The following is a 23,431-nucleotide window of genomic DNA, read 5'->3' as shown; positions in this document are numbered from 1 at the left end:
ACAGTTGTTACAGATGCATCAGCCACCAATAAGGTAGGTGTCTAATAAGTTGACCGGTAAGTGTAATTTAACCTGATACAATTGACAACTGCACCACCGTACATTCTTCAAAACAAGGGAACAATAATATGAACGTCTACTACCAAACACACATACTGAAAGTAATCATTAAAAAAAAAAAGCGAGTTCGTTACTTTGTGACGTAAATGCATAAAATCGTGACGGTCACCTGATAAGCCAAAGAGTACGGCAGTCATACTCTCCGCATATACACACATCATCATTGCCACGTTGACTCCGATGATCGTTAATTATATTCGCCGGTTAGAAATAGGCGTGTGCCGATATTACATTGTCATATCACGGATAGGAAAACGTCGAGATATCGAGTGTTTATCTGGACCTGTTCTCACAAGCATAGCAGCATTTTAACCCAAAAAGGAAATGCGTCTCGTTCATGATGTGAATGCCTCGTGACTGCAATGCGAGGATGCTTCTGAAAACTTTGAGGGTCTGTAACAACATTATGCTATGCTGTACACCCGATTTATCGGCACAGGCCTACTTACAGTACACACAGACAAAAGTAAGGCAATTTACAAAGACATAAAAAAAGTGCTTAGGGATAGTTCTTGAAATTGTCATCACATACAAAGCGAGGTTATGCATAAACATGAGGTTAAACCTCTGCACTGACTCCTCTCCCCTTTGGGCATTTATATAGACAAGGAAAAATGTTTTTCAACACATCGACATCTGAAAGATCTGCTTTTAACATTGGCAATAGTCGATCTATACGCGAATGCACACTGAATTTAAAGTGAATACATTACACACGGTGGACAAATCAGGAGTTCAAGCTATTGTTATTCAGTTGTCAGAGAAAGGAACGTCGGGAATTTCATCTGAGGTGCATGTTTAAAAGTGATGCACTACGACTCTGGAAGTAGAGCATGTTTCTCCAAAGCACGACCTGACTGGCGTTAAATTAAAACTAATTAAATTAGAATAAATATTGCTAGCACAATATACGGAAATTATATGAAAATAAAATAAAGATGCCTCATTTCATAATTTTACTGCTTTATGATTTCCTGGGTCATATACAAATTTTGTTTCTCTCACTGTGTTTAGTTGAATCGAATAACCAGTTATATGTTTTCAAATGGGGGGAGTGGTGGCTCCAGCGGTTAAGGCGCTGGGTTGCCGATCGGCAGGTCTGGGGTTCAAGCCCCGGTATCGCCAAGCTGCCACTCTTGGGCCCTTGAGCAAGGCCCTTAACCCTCTATGCTCCGGGGGTCCCTTACGAGGGAAATATCAAGGTCCGTGACGTGGGGCCGCCTTCCCGTGGGCTCACCACCTGCAGGAGGGACCGTAAGGGACGGTGCTGTGAGGATTGGGCAGCAGTCGAAGGCGGGGGCCTGCTTAGACTGCTGCCCCCGCGACCCGGATTACGGATAAGCGGGAGAAAATGAATGAATGTTTTCAAATTATCTTATCTACAATTTTAGGTCTAGCCAAATAGGTATGTTGGCAATATGGAACTGGAGCTTCCGCTTGCCAGGAGAGTTAGCTAATGAACTTATCATTTGTCCACCTCTGCACTAAAGCAGACACCAGGTCTATAAATGTCAGAGCTGAAATGCATAAAGGACGTGAACAATGCACTGGGTGTGGGTAACTATAGTTTCTACAGTATATGATGCAATTGCTGAGTTTTACGGTAGCCGTTGTATTTAATTTGTTACACGACGGTTATTGGAGGGCACGCTACTACTACTACTACTACGATCATCTGAGCACTTCCACTGGTGATGGACAGACCTGTGAGCAGGAAAAATTAGATTCGGAGCAGCTGTGTTCACACCAACAAATTCTCCTTATAGAATAATTAAGGAGGTTTCAGTCGAAAAGAAAATGTGTAATGACATTTTCAGTAGCAAAAACAAGTCTATGCCACAAGGGCGTGTTTAAGTGCTGTTTTAGGAGCAGAACACACTAAGTAAAATAAAAAGAAGGATACGTTACAGTGACTTAAACAAAATAGAGACACATACATTATATATATATATATATGAACTCTAAGCAGACGTTTACCCCGCGTCACTTACTGTTTAAAAAAATTAATAATAAAAAAAAAAAAAATACACAAGTATGTTGTCATCATGATGCTGGTTATATAAGAAGAAAACAAAATAAGGCATGAGTGAGCTTAAAGCACCTATTAACACCAGAGCAGCTCATTATTTTATCAACAATCTAAAGTACACTATTAGGCCACTTTCTTTTCTTCCCATTCTTGTTTTTCCCTCCTAATCTATTAGGGTATCTAGAATCCATCTCTTGCACCTTTGACAATAAAATTGACAAAAAATGAGTCCCTAACTAAATGCTGAGCAATTGCATGGAGAAATACAGCCCTTGCTGTGAACACAAAATAGAGAAATAACATTGGAAGAGACTAGCTGGATCTCCCCTCAGGCTCCGCTTGGCACTGAATGCTGGTGTGCTGATTGGCAGTAGGGGTGTATGGAGGCGGGTCATCGCTGATGCTCGAATTGTTGCCCTCTGGCATTGTGATGCTCTGAGATGTGTCTGTGTCGTCGTTCTGAGCAAACTCGCTGTAAGGAGGAGGCTTCAGATCGTCTGCTAAAGAAGAGGAGGAAAAGGACAGCACTGTCATACCGAAGAGAAAAATGCACTTAGTGTTATGCAACACAAGAAATACAGTATATGTGAAAGAGTGGTGTGAACAAAAAACTAAAATAATATTAAATTAAATTAAATAAAAAAAACAACAATTTCCCTGGCACACTGCAACAAAGCTTTAAAAGCTACAGCCACCAATACACACTCTAAATAAAAATAAAAAATAAAAAAAAGTGCCAAAAGCAAAACAAACTTGTTTTTCCTCATCTCGCCTGCAGCATCTGGTTATGATTCGTCTGTGATTTATTATAGAATATATGCACAAAATTATCATGTACAATTTTTTATTTATATTACAAAAAGACTAAAGGCACAAAAGATCTCGTCTCAAGCATTATCTTGCATTGTCTTTTTTTTCATAAAATGCCACAGTCAGAATATATCAAGTTACTGCTCCATGTTTAAAGTGAAAAACAACTTATAACTAATAGCTTGGTGTAGTTATGCAATGGCAGCAATTCAAAGATCCTCTGTGTTTGAGAGACGTTAGCAGTGCTAACATTGCAAACGTGCCAAAAGTAGCAGCTGAGGTACAAATGTAACATGTTTATGCGTTAATGGATTCACAGTGCAGTCATGTCCTCTGCATGGAGAAATGGAGACAGTTGTAATATGAATGCAACTTATAAAGAGGGACAGTGTTGCAAAATCCAATCGACTTGCTTGTAAAGAACCACTGGAGTACAGAACTTTTATAATGAGGATAAAAGAGAAGGGTGACAAACACATTTAATTTGCCATCTGTAAGGTAACTTTCTAATCATGATATACGCTATTCGACCTGAGAACGGTCATGTTTCACGTGTTTAGAAGCTGCTATTCTGGATAAAACCTGAACTCTGATTGAGAGCGTGTCGTTTTGGCATCTTGTGTTTAACAATGAAACATGTAAAGTGATAAAGATCCTTTCACGCACTCGTGACTGTTTCCAAAACACAACTCCTGCCTGCTGAGCTGCTCTCTATTCATGAAGCAGCCTGTGTACACTATCACTGTGACTCGTGTTAATGTTGGCTAATACCAGCCTGATCTTCACTGTGTCACCTAATCCTCTGGCAGTTGTGTAAGCTCACATTCCACAGTTTACTATTTCATTCCACTCAGGAGCTGCTTAAAGCCTTGTTAAACCAAACAGCTGTTAAAACTTCGGTAAAATATGGGGAATGCTCTTTAACAGGGAGCAGGGAATACTCTTCAAGGCAGAGGAACACTGCAAGACCCTGAATTAGGAATGATTGCTTTACAGGAAGAACCAGAAGCCATTAAAACAGGTGTCAATGCTCCTTAGCGTTGTTTGTGGCATAACAGCTAGAGATAAAAAAAACTATTTCTACAAAAGAATTAATAATTGTCAGAGCATTCATTATCTGATAGGAATAGTACTTGAAGCTCACATGTGATTTTAAATAGCAGTTTGTGTCGTAAAAAGGAGAGCTGAATAAAGGTCAGCTAACCGAAATGCTAGTTGAACTTCCTTAATTCCACAATAACAATACAAATGGCGACCGATCATCAGTAAATCACTTGTACACAGACTGCAGCCTACGCAACTCGATTGTTAAGGCACACAGTCTACGGAAGCGTTCTGCTCGTTTTTTTTTTGTTTTAAAGCCACTTCCTCTTCCTCAGACGAATCTGTTATAGTCGTCTTTAACTCTGTAAAGGGAAGTTGGTCATGTGATTGTCATTAAATATTGACCATAGGAATACGGTGCACTACAGAGAAACTGTGCATGCAGGGTCTTACCTCCAGAAACAGCTTCGTACGGAGGGGGCAAGTCCAACTGTGTGAGGGAAGAAGATGGAGGAAGAGAAACGGACGGTTCGCCCACGGAGCCGTCGTCCTGGACTCCGTACCAATTAGGCCAGATTGATGTCTACAATACAGAAACATTTGTGTATTAGCAACTACAATTACACTGTATATCATCGTTCTGTACATCTTATACACAGTTATATAAAGAGTATTATCTAATAAACTTATCTAAAAAAAAATTGACATTATTTACTGTAATTGTATACCAACTATAAACTATACCAGGAAATGTTAAAGATAAGAAAAGAAAAAAAAAAGATGTAAAAAATTCTAACAGCACTGTTTCCCTAATTTTTTTTACATTTTTTTTTGTAGAGTCTGCAAATTTCTCCATTCTACACTCTCTATGTTACCATGAATGGGAAATTTACTACATTCAAACACCCTTGATTTATTCATTGATAAAGCATACTTACATTTTGGTTCTCACACATCTGGTGCAGGTAGGCTCTTCCTCCCACAATAACGATCTGGGCGTTGCGTGGGTTGCTAAGATATGCTGCCAGCTGCCTCTGTCTTGAGCGGTACCAGCAGACGTAGAAGAAGATCTTTATCATAATAAATATTATGACAACTCTGCAAAAATTAATATAAAAAAATGTTGACCGAGCTTCATTCAAAGCAAACCATCTCAAGTTATTAAATAATGTTATAGACAGGTAGATAAACTGAGTACTTAATTAATTCCAAACGGGAAATTGTAATAATTGAAGGACACAAAGCTACTGTTGAGTTTCCATGCACAGCACGTACCAAAGTGATTTACCTCGGTTATATCTTATATCAAAAATTGTGGTGACAAATTATTATGTGTAAGTAAGATGCTGAAAAAAAAAAAATCAAGCTGCCAGAACAGCTTCAGCATGCCGTTGTCTTTGGAGCGGTACCTACATGATTCTTCCGAAAGGCATTTCCCATTATTAAAACAGTAATTAAGGAAATATCTTTTGGAAGAATCATTCCGGTGCGGCTCCAAAGACATGGGCAGAATGGTGTCTAACACATTGGTACAACGTATTTGGGTGTTTACTAGATTGCAATCTGGTGTCTGAGGACCACCGAGTAGAATACACCTCAGACTATTTACCAGATCTTCATTCCGTGTAGTTTGGGAAGACAGTCGTCTGGGAAGGGATCTCAATTCATCAAAATAGACATGTTTCAATAGGAGACAACTGTAGTTGTAAAGAAACTCCACTGTATCTTCGTTTTTAACTGTTACCACTATGTATGTATCTAATTGCTGTTCAAACACCCACTGAATTCGCACATTAACATTATCTGAGATCTGAAACTGGGTGTGGAGTGATGTGTGAACATAGTGACCGCAGTGTTCTACCATCACTAGGTAAGCTTATTCTTTTTTCTAACTACTGATCGAGCATGATCATTGTTTTAAAATAAAAAAATACAAAAAAATACAAAAGCTCTAGCTCGTATTTGCTAGGCCAAAGCTTTCACAGCCGAAGATGAGTTCCACTCGCTCCACATTGACTAAGGACAGAGTAATTTGATGTGGATCACATTATAGATACAGGGTAGTTATTGGGGCTAATAATTCAGACTTTGCCCGCAAAAAAACCCAACATACAGCAACTATGCATGGAATTTCACTGAGACTTTACGTTTTTTTTGTTGTTGTTTTTTTTATTTTAAGAAAGAGAGAGAAATCGGACTTACATGTACCAGTACAGCTCCATAGTTTAACAATCTCAGTCTCAATCAGTCTTCATAATTCAGACAGGCTGAAACCAAAACAGAACAAAAGATTTTATGGTTTAAAAGAAAAACATTTCTAACAATTAATAAAAGATTTCCCTGTTATTGTAGTACCAACAATCATGTCACCTTCAGTATCATTTAAGTGCTACTTTGTTTTTATATACAGTGAGGAAAATAAGTATTTGAACACCCTGCTATTTTGCAAGTTCTCCCACTTAAAAAATCATGGAGGGTCTGAAATTGTCATCGTAGGTGCATGTCCACTGTGAGAGACATAATCTAAAAAAAGAAATCCAGAAATCACAATGTATGATTTTTAAACTATTTATTTGTATGATACAGCTGCAAATAAGTATTTGAACACCTGAGAAAGTCAATGTTAATATTTGGTACATTAGCTTTTGTTTGCAATTACAGAGTTCAAACGTTTCCTGTAGTTTTTCACCAGGTTTGCACACACTGCAGGAGGGATTTTGGCCCACTCCTCCACACAGATCTTCTCTAGATCAGTCAGGTTTCTGGCCTGTCGCTGAGAAACACGGAGTTTGAGCTCCCTCCAAAGATTCTCTATTGGGTTTAGGTCTGGAGACTGGCTAGGCCACACCAAAACCTTGATATGCTTCTTACAGAGCCACTCCTTGGTTATCCTGGCTGTGTGCTTCGGGTCATTGTCATGTTGGAAGACCCAGCCTCGACCCATCTTCAATGCTCTAACTGAGGGAAGGAGGTTGTTCCCCAAAATCTCGCAATACATGGCCCCGGTCATCCTCTCCTTAATACAGTGCAGTCGCCCTGTCCCATGTGCAGAAAAACACCCCCAAAGCATGATGCTATCACCCCCATGCTTCACAGTAGGGATGGTGTTCATGGGATGGTACTCATCATTCTTCTTCTTCCAAACACGTTTAGTGGAATTATGACCCAAAAGTTCTATTTTGGTCTCATCTGATCACATGACTTTCTCCCATGACTCCTCTGGATTATCCAAATGGTCATTGGCAAACTTAAGACGTGCCTGGACATGTGCTGGTTTAAGCAGGGGAACCTTCCGTGCCATGCATGATTTCAAACAATGACATCTTAGTGTATTACCAACAGTAACCTTGGAAACGGTGGTCCCAGCTCTTTTCAGGTCATTGACCAGCTCCTCCCGTGTAGTTCTGGGCTAATTTCTCACCTTCCTTAGGATCATTGAGACCCCACGAGGTGAGATCTTGCATGGAGCCCCAGTCCAAGGAAGATTGACAGTCATGTTCAGCTTCTTCCATTTTCTAATGATTGCTCCAACAGTGGACCTTTTTTCACCAAGCTGCTTGGCAATTTCCCCGTAGCCCTTTCCAGCCTTGTGGAGGTGTACAATTTGTCTCTAGTGTCTTTGGACAGCTCTTAGGTCTTGGCCATGTTAGTAGTTGGATTCTTACTGATTGTATGGGGTGGACAGGTGTCTTTACGCAGCTAACGACCTCAAACAGGTGCATCTAATTTAGGATAATAAATGTAGTGGGGGTGGACATTTTAAAGGCAGACTAACAGGTCTTTGAGGGTCAGAATTCTAGCTGATAGACAGGTGTTCAAATACTTATTTGCAGCTGTATCATACAAATAAATAGTTTAAAAATCATATATTGTGATTTCTGGATTTTTTTTTTTAGATTATGTCTCTCACAGTGGACATGCACCTATGATGACAATTTCAGACCCCTCCATGATTTCTAAGTGGGAGAACTTGCAAAATAGCAGGGTGTTCAAATACTTATTTTCCTCACTGTATTTTTTTGATGCCTAACAAAATGAATTGTTATTCCATGCAAGTCAGTTTACTAATGGCACGTGGTATAGATGTTCTGCTTTTTCTGAAGAAGAAAAAAAAGGCACCATGTAGTGTTTGTGTATATCAATAAAAGGGGTGTTGTAGCAGAAGGGTTTTGTGACATGACCCAAGTAAAAACCGAGATACTGGTTTTACCCTGAAGACTGTTTTGTAACTAACATGTATTTTGTTTTTTTTATACCTCAACAAGTAGCCAACATTTACAGTTTTTTTTTATTTATCAGAGAATGATGTCATGCTTTTTTTCCATAGCTCTGGGTAATGATGTGGAATGTTTGCAAGAAGACGTAGTTCCTGCACAGCTTTGAAAGCCATTCCTGCAACATTTTTTTCCTCTGCATTTTGTCCAGCAGAAATTGAGCTTTTCGGAAACAATAAGCAAAGTGGAAACGTTTGAAAACAATGACGAATGTTTAGTGACCTATTCCAACTCAAAACAAGCGAGATGGTGGATAATCTTGTACCACAATTGTTATGCCTGCTATCAGGTTGTGTTCTTGATGATTAATGTCACTTTGTACAACTTTCAGATTGCATAGTTTTTTTATATATATATATATATATATATATATATATATATATATATATATATATATATATATATATATAAAAAAGAACCGCTTGAAAATAAAAAACCGCTTAAAAACCACAGCGTAAAAAAGAAAAAGTGATGCCTATAGACGCTGTATCTCGGCAAAGATATATACACCGTCTTATAGTATCGACCCTGCTGTGATTCTGGGTTTAGCTTCAAGAGGAGCATTTCAGTGTAATTTATCTTCCTTTTTTTATGTTCCATATAATCATACGCTGCAGATTTATTAACATCACCAAAAAGTGCCATCGTATTCATTTCCCTTTTTTTTTTTAAAAATAACTTTTATAATTTTATAAACTTCCCAACCACAAATCCACCCCTATGCTTTGTGACACACTGGAAGTCCCCAGAGCCCACTCTTGAAAACTATGCTAGCTCTCGACACTCCTCACCATTTATCATCTTGAGAGGTATAACATAATAAAGCTTTATAACCTGAATAACGTACGCTAAAGTGTAAGGACGTTCAAACAAACAAACCATTCAAATCTCAAAGCAGTAGTAGGAAATCAAAAACACCGGGGTTTTACAGTACACACAGCTTCAGCTTCTAACAGCCGAGTCCATCAGCGTTGTAAAAGGTAACGCCGATAGATGCTGAATCTCGGAAAAATGTATCGCTAAATCATTTGTCACAATATCGATACCATCTTATAATACTGCCCTGCCATTACTCCGGGTTCTGTCTTATAACTATTATCATTTCATAAACTTTTACTCCACAAAACCACCCCTATGCTTTGTGATACCTGGAGGTCCCCAGAGCCCACTCTTAAAAACTATGTAGGTGTAATAATACTCTTATAACCCAATGAGTGTTTTAGAGGAGGGAAAAAAAACACAAAAATCTCAAAACAATACTAGTAAATCTTAATTCTGGAGCCCACATTTAAAGGTCCCTAGAGCCTTTTTTGCTCACCACTTACTATCCAGAGAGATGTAATAATGTTTTAATTTATATATATATATATATATATATAGAGTGTAGCCAACCAAACCAAAAATACACATTAAAATCCCAAAGCAGTAAAAGGAAAACTAAATCTCTGGGGCCACACAGTGTCACAGTAATCTGTGATCAAATCTACATCTAATCTACATTTTCAGACATTAGACTCAGACATAACATACTTACATTTGGGGAACTCCTGAGTATAATATAATATTAGCAGAGTTTAATAAAAACATCATAAAAAGACATGAATTCATCAGTGATCCTGTATGGGCTTGTAATTAGCATTAGCTAGGTTTACATTACCACAATGCTGGCTAGCAAGATTAGCTTAGCCGCTTAAGGGTACCGTAGCAGCCTTCCGCTTTTTTCCACTTCACTCACGCCGTTTTAATTAAAACAATACCAATTTATTTTTTCGTAAATAATGCTTAAAAGGGTTTAAGTTCAACCTGTTTAATAAAATGGTATATATTTTGACTCACCTCAGGCGCCGCGCTGCTCGGTATCTACAATCCATTAGCCGTTAGCATTGCATTTGTTTATTTTCCAGCTAGCTGAGGAATGTGGCTCGTGTTGAAACGCTAAACACACGGCGTGTAAATAAACCTATCGGGGGAAAACTCAAGTGTCCTTTAAATACATTCGAAATAAATGCGTTTTTTTCCCTCGTTGGCTTTATGTAGATTTCGGGACGCTATTACTGAGCTCGTTTTTTATATGGTTTCTACCTATAAATATGCGCTTACATTAATAAATCTATGTACACGGCAAACTCAACTTCCGGGACTAAAAAAAAAAAAAGAAAGAAAAACCTCGCAGAAGCAGAAAAGGACGCGTCTCAAATAACCATCTTGTGTCTGTAGGGTGCAAATCTACTGAGCACTTTCTTCAGATTTCAGAATTCAGTACCTAAATGGCTGCTATCGCCCCCAAGTGGAGGAGGATTAATAATTCAGGCCACCCTGAGTTCAGACCTGTCTGACATAGATTCATTGAAGACTAGTGTGGTGTATATATAAAAACATACATATAAAGGTTTCGAACAGGTGTGAAAAAATGCTGTTAAAAGTAAATAATTTTTAAATGCTTTAAAATAATTGTTAATAGATTTTTATCTATAAAAATTTCAACGGTAAATGAACAAAAGAGAAATCCAAATCAAAACGATATTCGGTGTGACCACCCTTTGCCTGCATCAAACAACCTTATACTTGTAGGTACACTTGTAGTTCTAGGTACAGTTTTAGAAGGGATCAGAGGTTAGGTTTTCCCAGACATTAGATTAGATTAGATTGTCATTGTGCAAGGTAAATGTACAGAGCCAATGAATGAGTAGGTATTAATATATGGTAAATATAGTAATATACAATACACTGTGCAAAGATCATGCATAGACAGACATGTCAGAAGATTATATACTGAAATGGCATGACATGATACATCTTGTAGAACTAACCACAGATGTGGATGTATGCTGCTTCAATCCTTCTGTCTCTTCATTTAATTCCAGACAGACTGATGACATTGAGATCAGGACAATAAAATTCTAAAATAAAATTGTCTATGTTGATTAACCCTGCTACATAATCTGCAATAGTTGCTGTATAAGCAGTTTTTGTTTGCATGTGATATTCTTGTTTCTAAATATGTTTGGTGACTAAATGGATAAAACATCATGTAACAGCATATGCTTTCTCGTAAGCACATAAATGAGGGTTAACGTTGCATGTTTTGTTCTCTTTCCATTTTGTAATGATCGGTACGAGGAGCCTGTCGAATTTGAGACAGACCCCAAGCATCATCATAAAAGGAGGAAGGAGTGGGATGCACCACTGCCAAACACAAAGCGGATGCATGACCTATTAAACTTTTCAAAGATATAAAGCACAAGCATTTCAAAAATTTGTGTACACAGTTAAGTGAGCTTTCGTTGTAGTGTTGTGGAGTATTGGGTAATACAGACATATAAACCTTATTCACCCTTTATATTGGATTATACAGAAGACCTAATAGGCCACACAATCATATTTTCATGTTTTCTAATTATCATGACAAAAATCTGTTTTCTCAAGAAACTCTCAGGCCTATTGATTAGGACTGGTGTTGCATGTGTGTCAGCACCTTCGCAGATCAAAAATGGAATATATGCCAGGTGTAGATATGAACATTTCATCTCCACATTAAATGCTCATTTATACAATACTGTATAACAGAAATTCTCAAACCTCTTTGTCAGAGACTCTTTAAAAACCACTAAACCAGTCAGCATACATTTACTGTTAAGATTTATGAATGTAAAATATAAAAGTAAGGCTGGTTATTTTAAACAGTTTTGATTGTCATTGAATAGCAGTTTTACAACATTTATGTTTCTGCATTTAATAATGGTGGGTTGTCAAACATTAATGTGGTAGTTGTCATTTCATGAGATACACTAAACAATTTCAGCCTAAAAGAAACCCTGATTAACTTATGTTCTCTTATAGGAAATGTATGGTATCCAAGAGCTTATATAGCATTTTGCAGTGGTACTCAGCACACACACACACTTGCTATGTCATGTACTTATGTATAAAGTAGCTGTTACTACCAACTGTTTAGTGTCATGCTGGTAACTTGACCTCACTTCATATAAATGTATTAATACAAAATAATTTCACATTTTGTTACCTAATGAACGTATCCAGGCTGAACAAGCACCATATAGAACACAAGCAGAGCAAACCCAAATAGCTAAATAGTTGGCCCAGTGATCAGCTGCGGTGATTAGCTGGACCAGGTATGGTTGCCAGATCTCAGGCCAAATATGGCCCATGGCATATCTATATCTCAGCCAAATGTATGACTAGCTACCCAGATGAAAAACGCCTTAACAACAGTATTCTGAAACAATTAATTATTGTTACATTTTCACAAACAAACAAATAAGAAACAATGCTTGAATGTCAATGCGATGTTTCAAAAAGCTCTTGAACATCTATGTTTCAGTTCATGAACAAGCGGCATTGTGCACACAACTCAACATCCCAAGTCCGTTAAGCTGTTGTACTCTCCTGACGCTCTTTTCTCTTCATCCTCTCTGTCCTGCCACAATCCCTATCCGGGGCCACATATAGCCATCTTTTAATGGTGGAATGGATTTTCTTTTCTGTGGCTTAAACATACGTTACATTTAACTTTCCGACAATGTTAACTTAGACTAACTCTTTAATCCAAAAAAGCAACTTCAATCTAAATATATATAAAAGTTTTCCAATTATCATTAGATTAATTAATTATCATAAGATTACATTTTTCTAAATCTTGGTTAAAGTGTTCTAAACCTTTAACCAAACCAAGCAGCTGAATCGCAAGATTACACACTTTCAACTGAAGCTTCTTCTTCTTCTTCTTCTTCTTCTTTCGGCTGCTCCCATTAGGGGTCGCCACAGCGGATCATCCGTCTCCATACCACCCTGTCCTCTACATCTGCCTCTTTCACACCAACTACCTGCATGTCTTCCCTCACCACATCCATGAACCTCCTCCTTGGCCTTCCTCTTTTCCTCCTACCTGGTGGCTCCATCCTCACCATTTTTCTACCAATATAATTCATGTCCCTTCTCTGCACATGTCCAAACCATCTCAATCTCGCCTCCCTCACCTTGTCACCAAAACATCCTACATGGGCTGTCCCTCTAATAAACTCATTTCTAATCTTGTCCATCCTCGTCACTCCCAACGAAAGCCTTAACATCTTCAGCTCTGCTACCTCCAGCTCCACCTCCTGTCTTTTACTCAATGCCACTGTCTCTAATCCATACAACATCGCAGGTCTCACCACAGTCCTATAAACTTTCCCTTTCATTCTTGCAGATACCCTACTATCACAAATCACTCCTGTCACTCTTCTCCACCCACTCCACCCTGCCTGCACTCTTTTCTTTACTTCTCTAACACACTCTCCATTACTTTGCACTGTTGACCCCAGGTACCTGAACTCCTCCACCTTCTCCACCTCTTCTCCCTGCAACCGCATCACTCCACTGCCCTCCCTCTCATTCACACACATGTACTCTGTCTTACTCCTACTGACTTTCATTCCCCTTCTCTCAAGCGCATATCTCCACCTCTCCAGCCTCTTCTCAACCTGCTCTCTACTCTCACCACAAATCACAATATCATCTGCAAACATCATAGTCCAGGGAGACTCCTGTCTGACCTCGTCCGTCAACCTGTCCATCACCACTGCAAACAGGAAAGAGTTCAGGGCCGATCCTTGATGCAGTCCAACCTTCACCCTGAACCAGTCTGTCGTACCTACTGCACACTTCACTGCCGTCACACTGTCCTCATACATGTCCTGCACCACCCTCACATACTTCTCTGACACACCAGACTTCCTCATACAATACCACAACTCCTCTTTTGGCACCCTGTCGTACGCTTTCTCTAAATCCACAAATACACAATGCAGCTCCTTCTGTCCTTCTCTATACTTTTCCATCAACATCCTCAAAGCAAATAAGGCATCTGTGGTGCTCTTCCTCGGCATGAAACCATACTGTTGCTCACAGATGGTCACCTCTTCTCTCAGCCTGGCTTCCACTACTCTTTCCCATAACTTCATGGTGTGACTGATCAACTTAATTCCCCTGTAGTTACTGCAGGTCTGCACATCTCCCTTATGCTTAAAGATCGGTACCAGCACACTCCTTCTCCATTCCTCAGGCATCCTCTCCCCTTCCAGAATCCTGTTAAACAATCTGGTTAAAAACTCCACTGCCATCCCTCCTAAACATCTCCACGCTTCTACCGGTATGTCATCTGGTCCAACCGACTTTCCATTCTTCATCCTCTTAATCGCTGCTCTCACTTCCTCCTTACTAATCCTATCTACATCCTGCTTCACCAACTCCACATCCTCCAACCTTCTCTCTCTCTGATTTTCCCCATTCATCAGCTGCTCAAAATACTCACTCCATCTTCTCAACACACTCTCCTCACTAGTCAACACATTTCCCTCTCCATCCTTTATTGCTCTAACTTGCAGTACATCCTTCCCAGCTCGGTCCCTCTGCCTGGCCAATCGGTATAAATCCTTTTCTCCTTCCTTAGTGTCCAACCTCTTATACAGCTCCTCATATGCCTTTTCCTTGGCTTTCGCCACATCCCTTTTTACCTGCTGCCGCATCTCCTTGTACTCCTGCTTACTTTTCTCATCACTCTGTCGATCCCACTTCTGTTTTGCCAACCTCTTTCCCCTAATGCTCTCCTGCACTTCCTCATTCCACCACCACGTCTCCTTGTCTTGCTTTCTATTTCCAGATGTCACACAAAGTACTTTTCTAGCTGCCTCCCACATCACTCCTGCAGTAGTTGCCCAATCATCCAGCACCTCTTCACCACCACCAAGCCCCTGTCTGACCTCTTCCCTGAACCTCACACTACACTCTTCCTCTTTCAGTTTCCACCATCTTATTCTTCTTTCAATCCTTACTTTCCTCCTCTTCGTCTTCGCCTCCAAAACCATCCTACAGACCACCATCCGATGCTGTCTAGCTACACTGTCCCCCGCCAACACCTTACAGTCTTCAATCTCCTTCAGGTTGCATCTCCTACACAGAACATAATCCACCTGTGTGCACCTTCCTCCACTCTTATACGTCACCCTATGATCCTCCTTCTTCTTAAAATATGTGTTCACCACTGCCATTTCCATCCTTTTAGCAAAATCTACCACCATCTGCCCTTCCACATTCCTCTCCTTAAAACCATACCTACCCATCACCTCCTCATCACCTCTGTTCCCTTCACCTACATGCCCATTAAAGTCTGCCCCAATCACCAATCGTTCTTTCCTAGGTACACCATCTACCACTTCATCTAATTCACTCCAGAATCTTTCCTTCACCTCCATCTCACAGCCAACTTGTGGAGCATAGGCACTGATGACATTTATCATCATCCCTTCAACTTCCACCTTCACGATCATCACCCTATCAGAAACTCTCTTCACCTCCACTACACTCTTACTATACTCTTCCTTCAGAATCACCCCTACACCATTTCTCTTTCCATCCACACCATGATAAAACAGTTTAAACCCACCTCCAATGTTCCTGGCCTTACTCCCTTTCCACTTGGTCTCCTGAACACACAGCATATCTACCTTTCTCCTCTCCATCATATCAGCTACCTCTCTCCCTTTACCTGTCATAGTACCAACATTTAAAGTACCAACCCGAACCTCTACTCTCCTACACTGCTCCTTTTCCTGCCGTCTCTGTAGACGTCTTCCTCCTCTCCTTCTCCTCCTTCGGCCAACAGTAGCCCAATTTCCACCGGTACCCTGTCGGCTAACGATACCTGTGGCGGTCGTTGTTAACCCGGGCCTCGACCGATCCGGTATGAAATTCTCATTTGTGATCCGCATATTTGATTTGGCACATGTTTTACGCTGGATGCCCTTCCTAACGCAACCCTCTCCATTTACCCGGGCTTGGGACCGGCACTAAGAGTGCACTGGCTTGTGCCCCCCTAATGGCTGGGTTACACTTTTCAACTGAAAAAAAAAAACAACATACAAAAACACAAAGGTGCAAGACTGAGTGTAAAACACAACAATGAGGAAAGAATTGAAGGTGATGGTGATGGGAGTAGCCAAGTATGTCTCCAAACCTGAACCTTATTGAGCACCTGTGGGGCATCCTCAAGTGGAAGGTAAAGAAGCACCATGTGTCTAACGTCGAGCAGCTCAGTGATGTCACTGTGTGGAAGAGGATCCCAGTAACAACCAGTGCAGCCCTGGTGAATTCAAAGCCCAGGAGTATTAAGGCAATGCAGGATAACAATGGTCATCAGTTTTCGTATGACTAGGGCGTACTCAATTTTGTTGCCAGTTATAGACAATAGTGGCTGTATGTTGAGTTATTTTTAGAGGACAGTAAATCTGTACTGCTATACAAACTGCACATTGACAACTCAAAAATATATCCAAGTTTCACTTCTATTGTATTGTCCCTTGAGAACATATAATAAAATGGTTAATGTGAGGGTTGTACTCAATTTTACATTTACGGCATTTAGCAAACGCCCTTATCCACAGCGACGTACAAAAGTGCTTTGAGTCTCTTGCAATAAATAAATCTACACTGGTACGGAAGATTACAAACTTAATATAAATATAACTCTTGAATTCTACAAAGCAAGTGCTAATTTAAGTGTTTCAGGAAGAGGTAGGTCTTCAATCGTCGCTTGAAGATAGTCAGGGACTCTGCTGTACGGACATCTAGGGGAAGTTCATTCCACCACCTCGGTTACAGAACAGAGAAGAGAAGAGCCTGAAGAGCCTTTTGAACCATTGAACATACACGGACAGTTTAATCACCATTATGTGTTGATGTACTGCAATATTAACCATATAAAATCCAGTAACAGCTGCACAGAGCTTCGTTATGGGTCGTTTTTAAAGACACGTGGCCCAGATGCAGGACATTTACATACACCAGTCTATTTATTCAAATGAATGTAATTTTATTGCACTACTTCTCTGTGTATGATTATGAGCAGAGAGATTCTGGATCTAATGACCCCTATATAAAAGAACAAAACCCTCAAATACTGCACTGCAAACATTAAAGACTAATTTAATTTGTCCGTGTTGGCAAGTGATCAGGGTAAAAGCAATAGAATGCAATTCTAGTTCTAGTGCATTACAAGCTTCGTGTGATTATGTGTGAATCTCACATCTAACCAAGAAAAACAAACTGCACAAACTAAATGGATCAATTTATTGCTTTATTGTTCATAACAGTGAAATGCTCGTTCAATATCAACCTGCTTCTGGATTACAGAATGAAATTGATCACAGTTTCTGATTTTATTTATTCTTTGATAAATAAAAAAAAATTCAAATTGAATGACCAAGTGAATAAAGCATAGCTGACCATGATCAGATCACAGAAGCACCATAAACTCTGGAATCTGAATAAAAATCTTTCCGATTTAGTATTTTTGCATTATTAAAAAAATCTTTTAGTTGCTTTGTCAATGCTGGAGGTAAAGCAGTTGTGTTAATAAACTGAAATTGATTCACACATTTGCAAGATCATCCAGAAGAAAAGTAAATCATCTGTTGTCCTCGATCACAATGGTTCTCCTGGGATATGCTTCCACCTCCACGAAGATGTACCGGAATTCATAGTTTCCATTTTCAGGATTCTGGAAAATATCGAAAAGCACAGGACACTGTTTAAATGCGTGTGCATTGTGAAATGATCTGATGGCGAATGACTGTGAATACACAACGTGTGTGTGTGTGTGTGTGTGTGTATGGTTTGAAAATAGTAGTTAAAAACGATTTAAGAACCAAACTTGACCTCTTGTGATTCCAAGTGCACAGTGCCACGAAGTCCAGGCTCTGAACCCTCGATATAGAATTTCAGTCTCATGTGCTTCTGTCCGTCCTTCATATACTCAATATGACTAGAAAAAGACCACAGGCTTACACAATGTTCATTTCGTTCATTTTATGGATTTGTAAGAAGCACAGCACTGTTGCATATATATATATATATATATATATATATATATATATATATATATATATATATATATATATATATATATATATATATATATATATATATATATATACACTGTATATATAAATTACATAAGTATTCACAGCCTTTGCCATGACACTCAAAATTGAGCTCAGGTGCATCCTGTTTCCACTGATCATCCTCGAGATGTTTCTACAACTGGATTGGAGTCCACCTGTGGTAAATTCAGTTGATTGGGAAGTCACACATGTGTCTATAGAAGGTCTAACATTTAACAATGCATGTCAAAACATAAACCAAGCCATGAAGTCCAAGGAATTGTCTGTACACCTCCGAAACAGGATTGTATGGAGGCACAGATCATCCATAAATGCAAATTGGAACCACCAGGACTCTTCCTAGAGCAGGCCATCCAGCCAAACTGAGTGATCAGGGGAGAAAGGCCTTTGTCAGGGAGGTGACCAAGAACCCGATGGTCAACCCGATGAAAGAGTTTCAGCGTCTCTCTGTGGAGAGAAAAGAACTTTCCAGAAGAACAACCATCTCTGCAGCACTCCAACAAACAGGCCTGTATGGTAGAGTGGACAGACTGAAGCCACTCTTCAGTAAAAGGCACATGACAGCCCACCAGGAATTTGCCAAAAGGCAGCTTAAGGACTCTCAGACCATAAGAAACAAAGATTGAACTCTTTGGCCTGAATGCCAAGTGTCATGTCTGGAGAGACCAGGCATCGCTCATCACCTGGCCATTACCATCCCTACAGTGAAGCATGGTGGTGGCAGCATCATGCTGTGGGGATGTTTTTTAGTGGAAAAGAACTGGAAGACTAGTCAGGATCGAGGGAATGCTGCAATATACAGTGACATCCTTAATAATAACAAGCTGCAGATACGATTGTTCTTTTTAAGTGGAAGTTTGTCCCTAATAAGCAAACTGGTGGTGACTGTAGCAAGGAGAAATTTCTTGAGATGGCATAAGGAAAAAAATAACCGAACTGGCCAAAAATAGGTGTGCCAAGCTTGTAGAATCATACTCAAAAAGATTTGAGTCTGTAATGGTGCCAAAGGTGCTTCAAGAAAGTATTGAGCAAAAGCTGTGATATTTTATTTAATATAAATTTTGCAAAGATTTCAAACAAACTTATTTCACGTTATCATTATGGGGTTTTCTTTGCAGAATTTTGAGGAAAATAATCTATTTTGGAATAAGGCTGTAACAAAAAAAATGTGGGAACTTTTTTTTTTTTATTTGGGCACGGTAAACCCATAAGGAACTTGATATGATTGTTTGGCATTTTTGAAGGGCGCTTCAATGAAAGAACTTTGTCTAAGGTGAAGTGTATGAGTTCACAAAATGTTGGAATAATTGATCACTGGTACTTGGATACCAGGAACCTGATGTTCCACATTATTTAATGCATCTTAATGTATAAAATATGTACGATGTAGTAGTTTTGATTAGGAGAATAATTATCCATACAGTATTAGAAAAATAGGATACCAGGACATGCTACTATTGTAAAACAGCAGGTTTTGAAGCATGTTATTCTGCTGATTTTTCCAATAATTGCAATGTTATTTTTGATATCCAATTACATTCATAGTTATATTAATTAGTGGACCCAAGAAACAATTAAGCTCCTCTATTTAATAACATTATAACTGTAAAAAAAAAAAAAAATTCTTGAACTTTCATATACACACACAAAAATCACAGCCTAGTGTACACCTTCCGACCAATCAGACATGAGCATTCAAACGCACTGTAGAATAAGCTCTACTTATATCTAAGGTCAAGTTCTGTTTCTCATTTAAAAAAAACCTGAAAAGAAAATCCCATTATATGATAAAACGTCATATATTTGGACTAGAAGCCGATACACACTTACACTTACCAAACTATACACACACAAGGTGCAAGTCTTTTACCTAACTTTCTGTCTCCGTCCACGACGTGTAGTCTCTCCGTAGCCTTTAATGGGCTCACCGAATGCTCCAATTACCTGTAACACACAGAAAGCCGAGAATAAAATCATATTTTCCATGTATGATAAATATGTTGCTTTATTTTATGATTTATTTGTCCAAATGACTTTACTTCAGAATAAGCAATTGCCCCGTATTCAAAATTTACTGTAGAAAAAAAAAATTCATTTTTCCCCCCCGCACAATATTGCATTACTATTGAGACACAAGCCTTTTACATGGAACCCCCCCCTCCTCCTCCTCCTCCTCAAAGGATCTAAAGGACTTCAATCACTAGTGTCAAAGATTCCAGCAGGATTGCTTTTAGTACCTGCTTGAGATCAGCAACAAGAAGATCACAACATTAAAGAAGATGAATCCTAGTACACCTGAACAACACCATAAAACCAAACATTTGAAGGTAAAAGGTTTTGTAATAATGCTTCAAGTAGTTTATGTTAGTGTTTCTATCCAATCAGCTCTCAGTCATCACGTGTTGCCAGAGTCCAAGAAATCTCCTCACCTTCATATCAGCAGTAGTAATGGACATTATTTAAGCTGTTGCTTTAACCCAGGGGTCACAAACCTTTTTGAAAACTGGGTGGGTACCGATTAATGTAAAGGGCTACCAGTTTCATACACACAGTTTTCAGTTTGATCTGAAATAACAAATTTGCTCAATTTACCTTTTATTATGTTGTTATTAATAATTGATGATATTCATCTATGTGAAGACACTGATCATGTTAATGATTTCTCAAAATAATTATCAACAATGATTTAACAAAGTAGGAAACAGTTATTTTTAGAAAAGGCCCACAGGCTACTCATGTGGTCCTTGCGGGCACCATGTTGGTGACCCCTGCTTTAACCAATCAGCAACCCTGGGGCCATCTCGCAGGCATTTGCATTTACACATCATTTGATTGAATGGTCAGAGAGCACACTAGTCAAAACTGGCGAACTGCATCTGTAGCAAACTGCACAAGCTCAAAAATATTTGTGTAGACTTAAATGCTGTTTTTATATTCCACAATGACAGAAGAGAAATTGATTTTAGTCACAGATACACCTTCAAGTTGGATTTCGAGAGGAAAGGTAAGCCAGATTTTTTTTTTAAGAGTCATTAATAATTTTGTGTTTTCTTTCTTGTAGAATTTGCACAGAAAAACACACAATTTGCCTTAATTTCATATCCCAATGAGAAATGTAATGCAATGATAAAAAGGACAGAAGTGCACTGAAAACCTGGGTCATTTAATGAGGTTGATATTGATGCTTCTGCTAGAGATGAATTATGCAGGCGGTGCAGCTGTGGCTGCAGTGAAAGGAGACTTGTTGCATTGTGGTCATTGGGTTTCTTGCTTTAGTAATGATACCTGTCTATAATACAGCTCTGTTATACAGCATTTGTCTATAATATTAATAGTTTCAATAGCCGTGGAGTCATAATGATGCTATTAAGAAGTATATTGAGTCAGGTAGGACAACACTGAAGGCCTACACACCACTGGGATTACTATAATCTTTTACACATGAGTATGACGGTCAGCATTTCCTCAAACATTTAATCCTCGTGCTCCTGCCTACCTCTGGGTGTGACTTGCATTTGTTGAAGGCCTTGCCGTAAATCTGGCTTGGACTTGATGACGAAAACAGTTCTTGGAAGATGACGTACAGCAGTCCTCCTGCAGAGGAAACAAAATGTTAGGGTTGTTTACAAAAAAAAAAAAAAAAAGCATGCAATATCAAGAAATTTTACGATGTTTTTCATCAGCCTTGAACTTCACCTGTAACTCCAAGTCCAACCAGCACTACGATCAGATACGTGAAATCTCTGCCAGCCTGCTTCACTGTGATAAAGGCAACCATTATTTTGAGAAAGCTCTTCAGTAATGATTGCAGTTGATTTTTTCAATATATTTTTTGTACCTTTTTGTGCAGCTGAGATTCCTGAAGATGTCTGACTGTTGGAGAGTGACATCTCCTTTTCTCTGGGTTCATCTTGAGCTTTATTTCTGCACTTAGCTCCATTATGAACATGTCTTATTAGACCCAAAACACTATGATAGTGCACACAAGACCACTGAGCCCTGGATAATTTATTTAACCGAATTAAATCAGTTTTATGCAAATGCAAAGCTGATAGAGGACCAACTGCAAAGGAACGATTTAATATTTGCACATAGTATGCGGGTTTACCAAATCGGAATAGTTGTGAATAAAGCATTATAACCCCTATTAATATCTAATGGTACACAATTGTAGCTAACTATATTCACCAGTCCACGGCTAATCACTTAGCGTCGCTAGCATGAAACTTTTGCAATTCTTTAACAAAAACTAAAAAAAAGAACAAAAAAAGACAACAAAAAACTTTTATTTCATTATTCTGTCGCCTTAAAAACTCGTAAAAACACACTCTCGTGATATTAATGTGCACACGACGCCATTAGCATAAGAGTTAGCTCTATTTTCAAAATAGTAGCAAACTGAAACATTGAAACTGTGTTGACGGCTTAACGCGCTAGCCAAGAACTAAACGCGGGGTAAAATAAATAAACCTAAATGTTTATATGATTTTATTTGCATAATATCTATAAAATATTTTATTTTATTTTATAATAAGTATTAAACTACTTTTTTTTAGCTTCCTGTGAGTCGAATGTGTTAATGGGAATTGTAGTTTCTTTGCTATCATATCACATTGTATACTTCTGTTCACACACATTCTCATAGCTAAATATATATTTCGATATTTTATTAGATATTTAGAAATATTTTAGATATAATATTAGAAATGTATTCACATTTTGCTTTAATTAACGCCCTGATTATGGTTTATAGATTAAAAACATTTAAGTAAAATAAAATTCAAACAAAAATGGGTCAGTTTTATGTATATTTGAAAAATAAACAGGATGTTGAATGATGTTGTTTGAATATTTTATTTTTTCAGTAATATTCATGCTTGCTTATGTGTTATTATTCTAAAGTAATTTATAATTAATGTAATTCTACTATTTTTCTACTATTTCTAATATTTATCAGCCACACATTTGACAGCTAGGCTGATATAATAATCACATCACCCGGGCCATTGAACTTCTAAAAACATATTTTTTATATTCTAATATATTTTTTGTAAGATTAATCCGGGCCACCAGGACATCTGGTAAATGCTTGTATGAATTGTTTTAATTTACAAAGGGTTCATTGCATAAGTGAAAATCCACTGTGCTTTTTAAATAAGATTAAGTTCATCCCAAAGGACGAAGGACCAGTTGCC

General features: G+C 38.6%; 2 protein-coding genes across 3 annotated transcripts; both read right to left on the bottom strand.

Annotated features, from left to right (window-relative positions):
* Positions 1-2,120: 2,120 nt before the first annotated feature.
* Positions 2,121-10,504, bottom strand: LOC310720035 (uncharacterized protein). Of its 2 annotated transcripts, none has more exons than XM_083530331.1 (5): positions 10,114-10,504; positions 6,206-6,270; positions 4,942-5,101; positions 4,457-4,586; positions 2,121-2,649 (listed from the first exon to the last, which is right to left on the bottom strand). In XM_083530331.1, exons 2-5 carry the CDS (start codon positions 6,223-6,225, stop codon positions 2,462-2,464), a joined length of 498 nt encoding a protein of 165 aa, XP_083386457.1. In that variant the 5' UTR covers positions 6,226-6,270; positions 10,114-10,504; the 3' UTR covers positions 2,121-2,461. The 2 variants fall into 2 exon arrangements, with proteins under 2 accessions (XP_083386457.1, XP_083386458.1); XM_083530332.1 differs by having other exon boundaries at positions 2,121-2,646; positions 10,114-10,501.
* Positions 10,505-17,397: 6,893 nt separating this feature from the next.
* timm21 (translocase of inner mitochondrial membrane 21) lies at positions 17,398-22,805 on the bottom strand. Its single transcript, XM_083530324.1, has 6 exons — positions 22,075-22,805; positions 21,933-21,995; positions 21,733-21,830; positions 20,107-20,180; positions 17,992-18,097; positions 17,398-17,833 (listed from the first exon to the last, which is right to left on the bottom strand). The coding sequence occupies exons 1-6, from the start codon at positions 22,370-22,372 to the stop codon at positions 17,741-17,743; spliced, it is 732 nt and encodes a 243-aa protein (XP_083386450.1). The 5' UTR covers positions 22,373-22,805; the 3' UTR covers positions 17,398-17,740.
* Positions 22,806-23,431: the final 626 nt, after the last annotated feature.

The sequence above is a fragment of the Silurus aristotelis genome, assembly GCF_946808225.1.
Source record: "Silurus aristotelis genome assembly, chromosome: 25".
NCBI lineage: Eukaryota > Metazoa > Chordata > Actinopteri > Siluriformes > Siluridae > Silurus > Silurus aristotelis.
The sequence above is the reverse complement of the archived record's forward strand: the minus strand, read 5'-3'. Positions and strand labels throughout refer to the sequence as shown.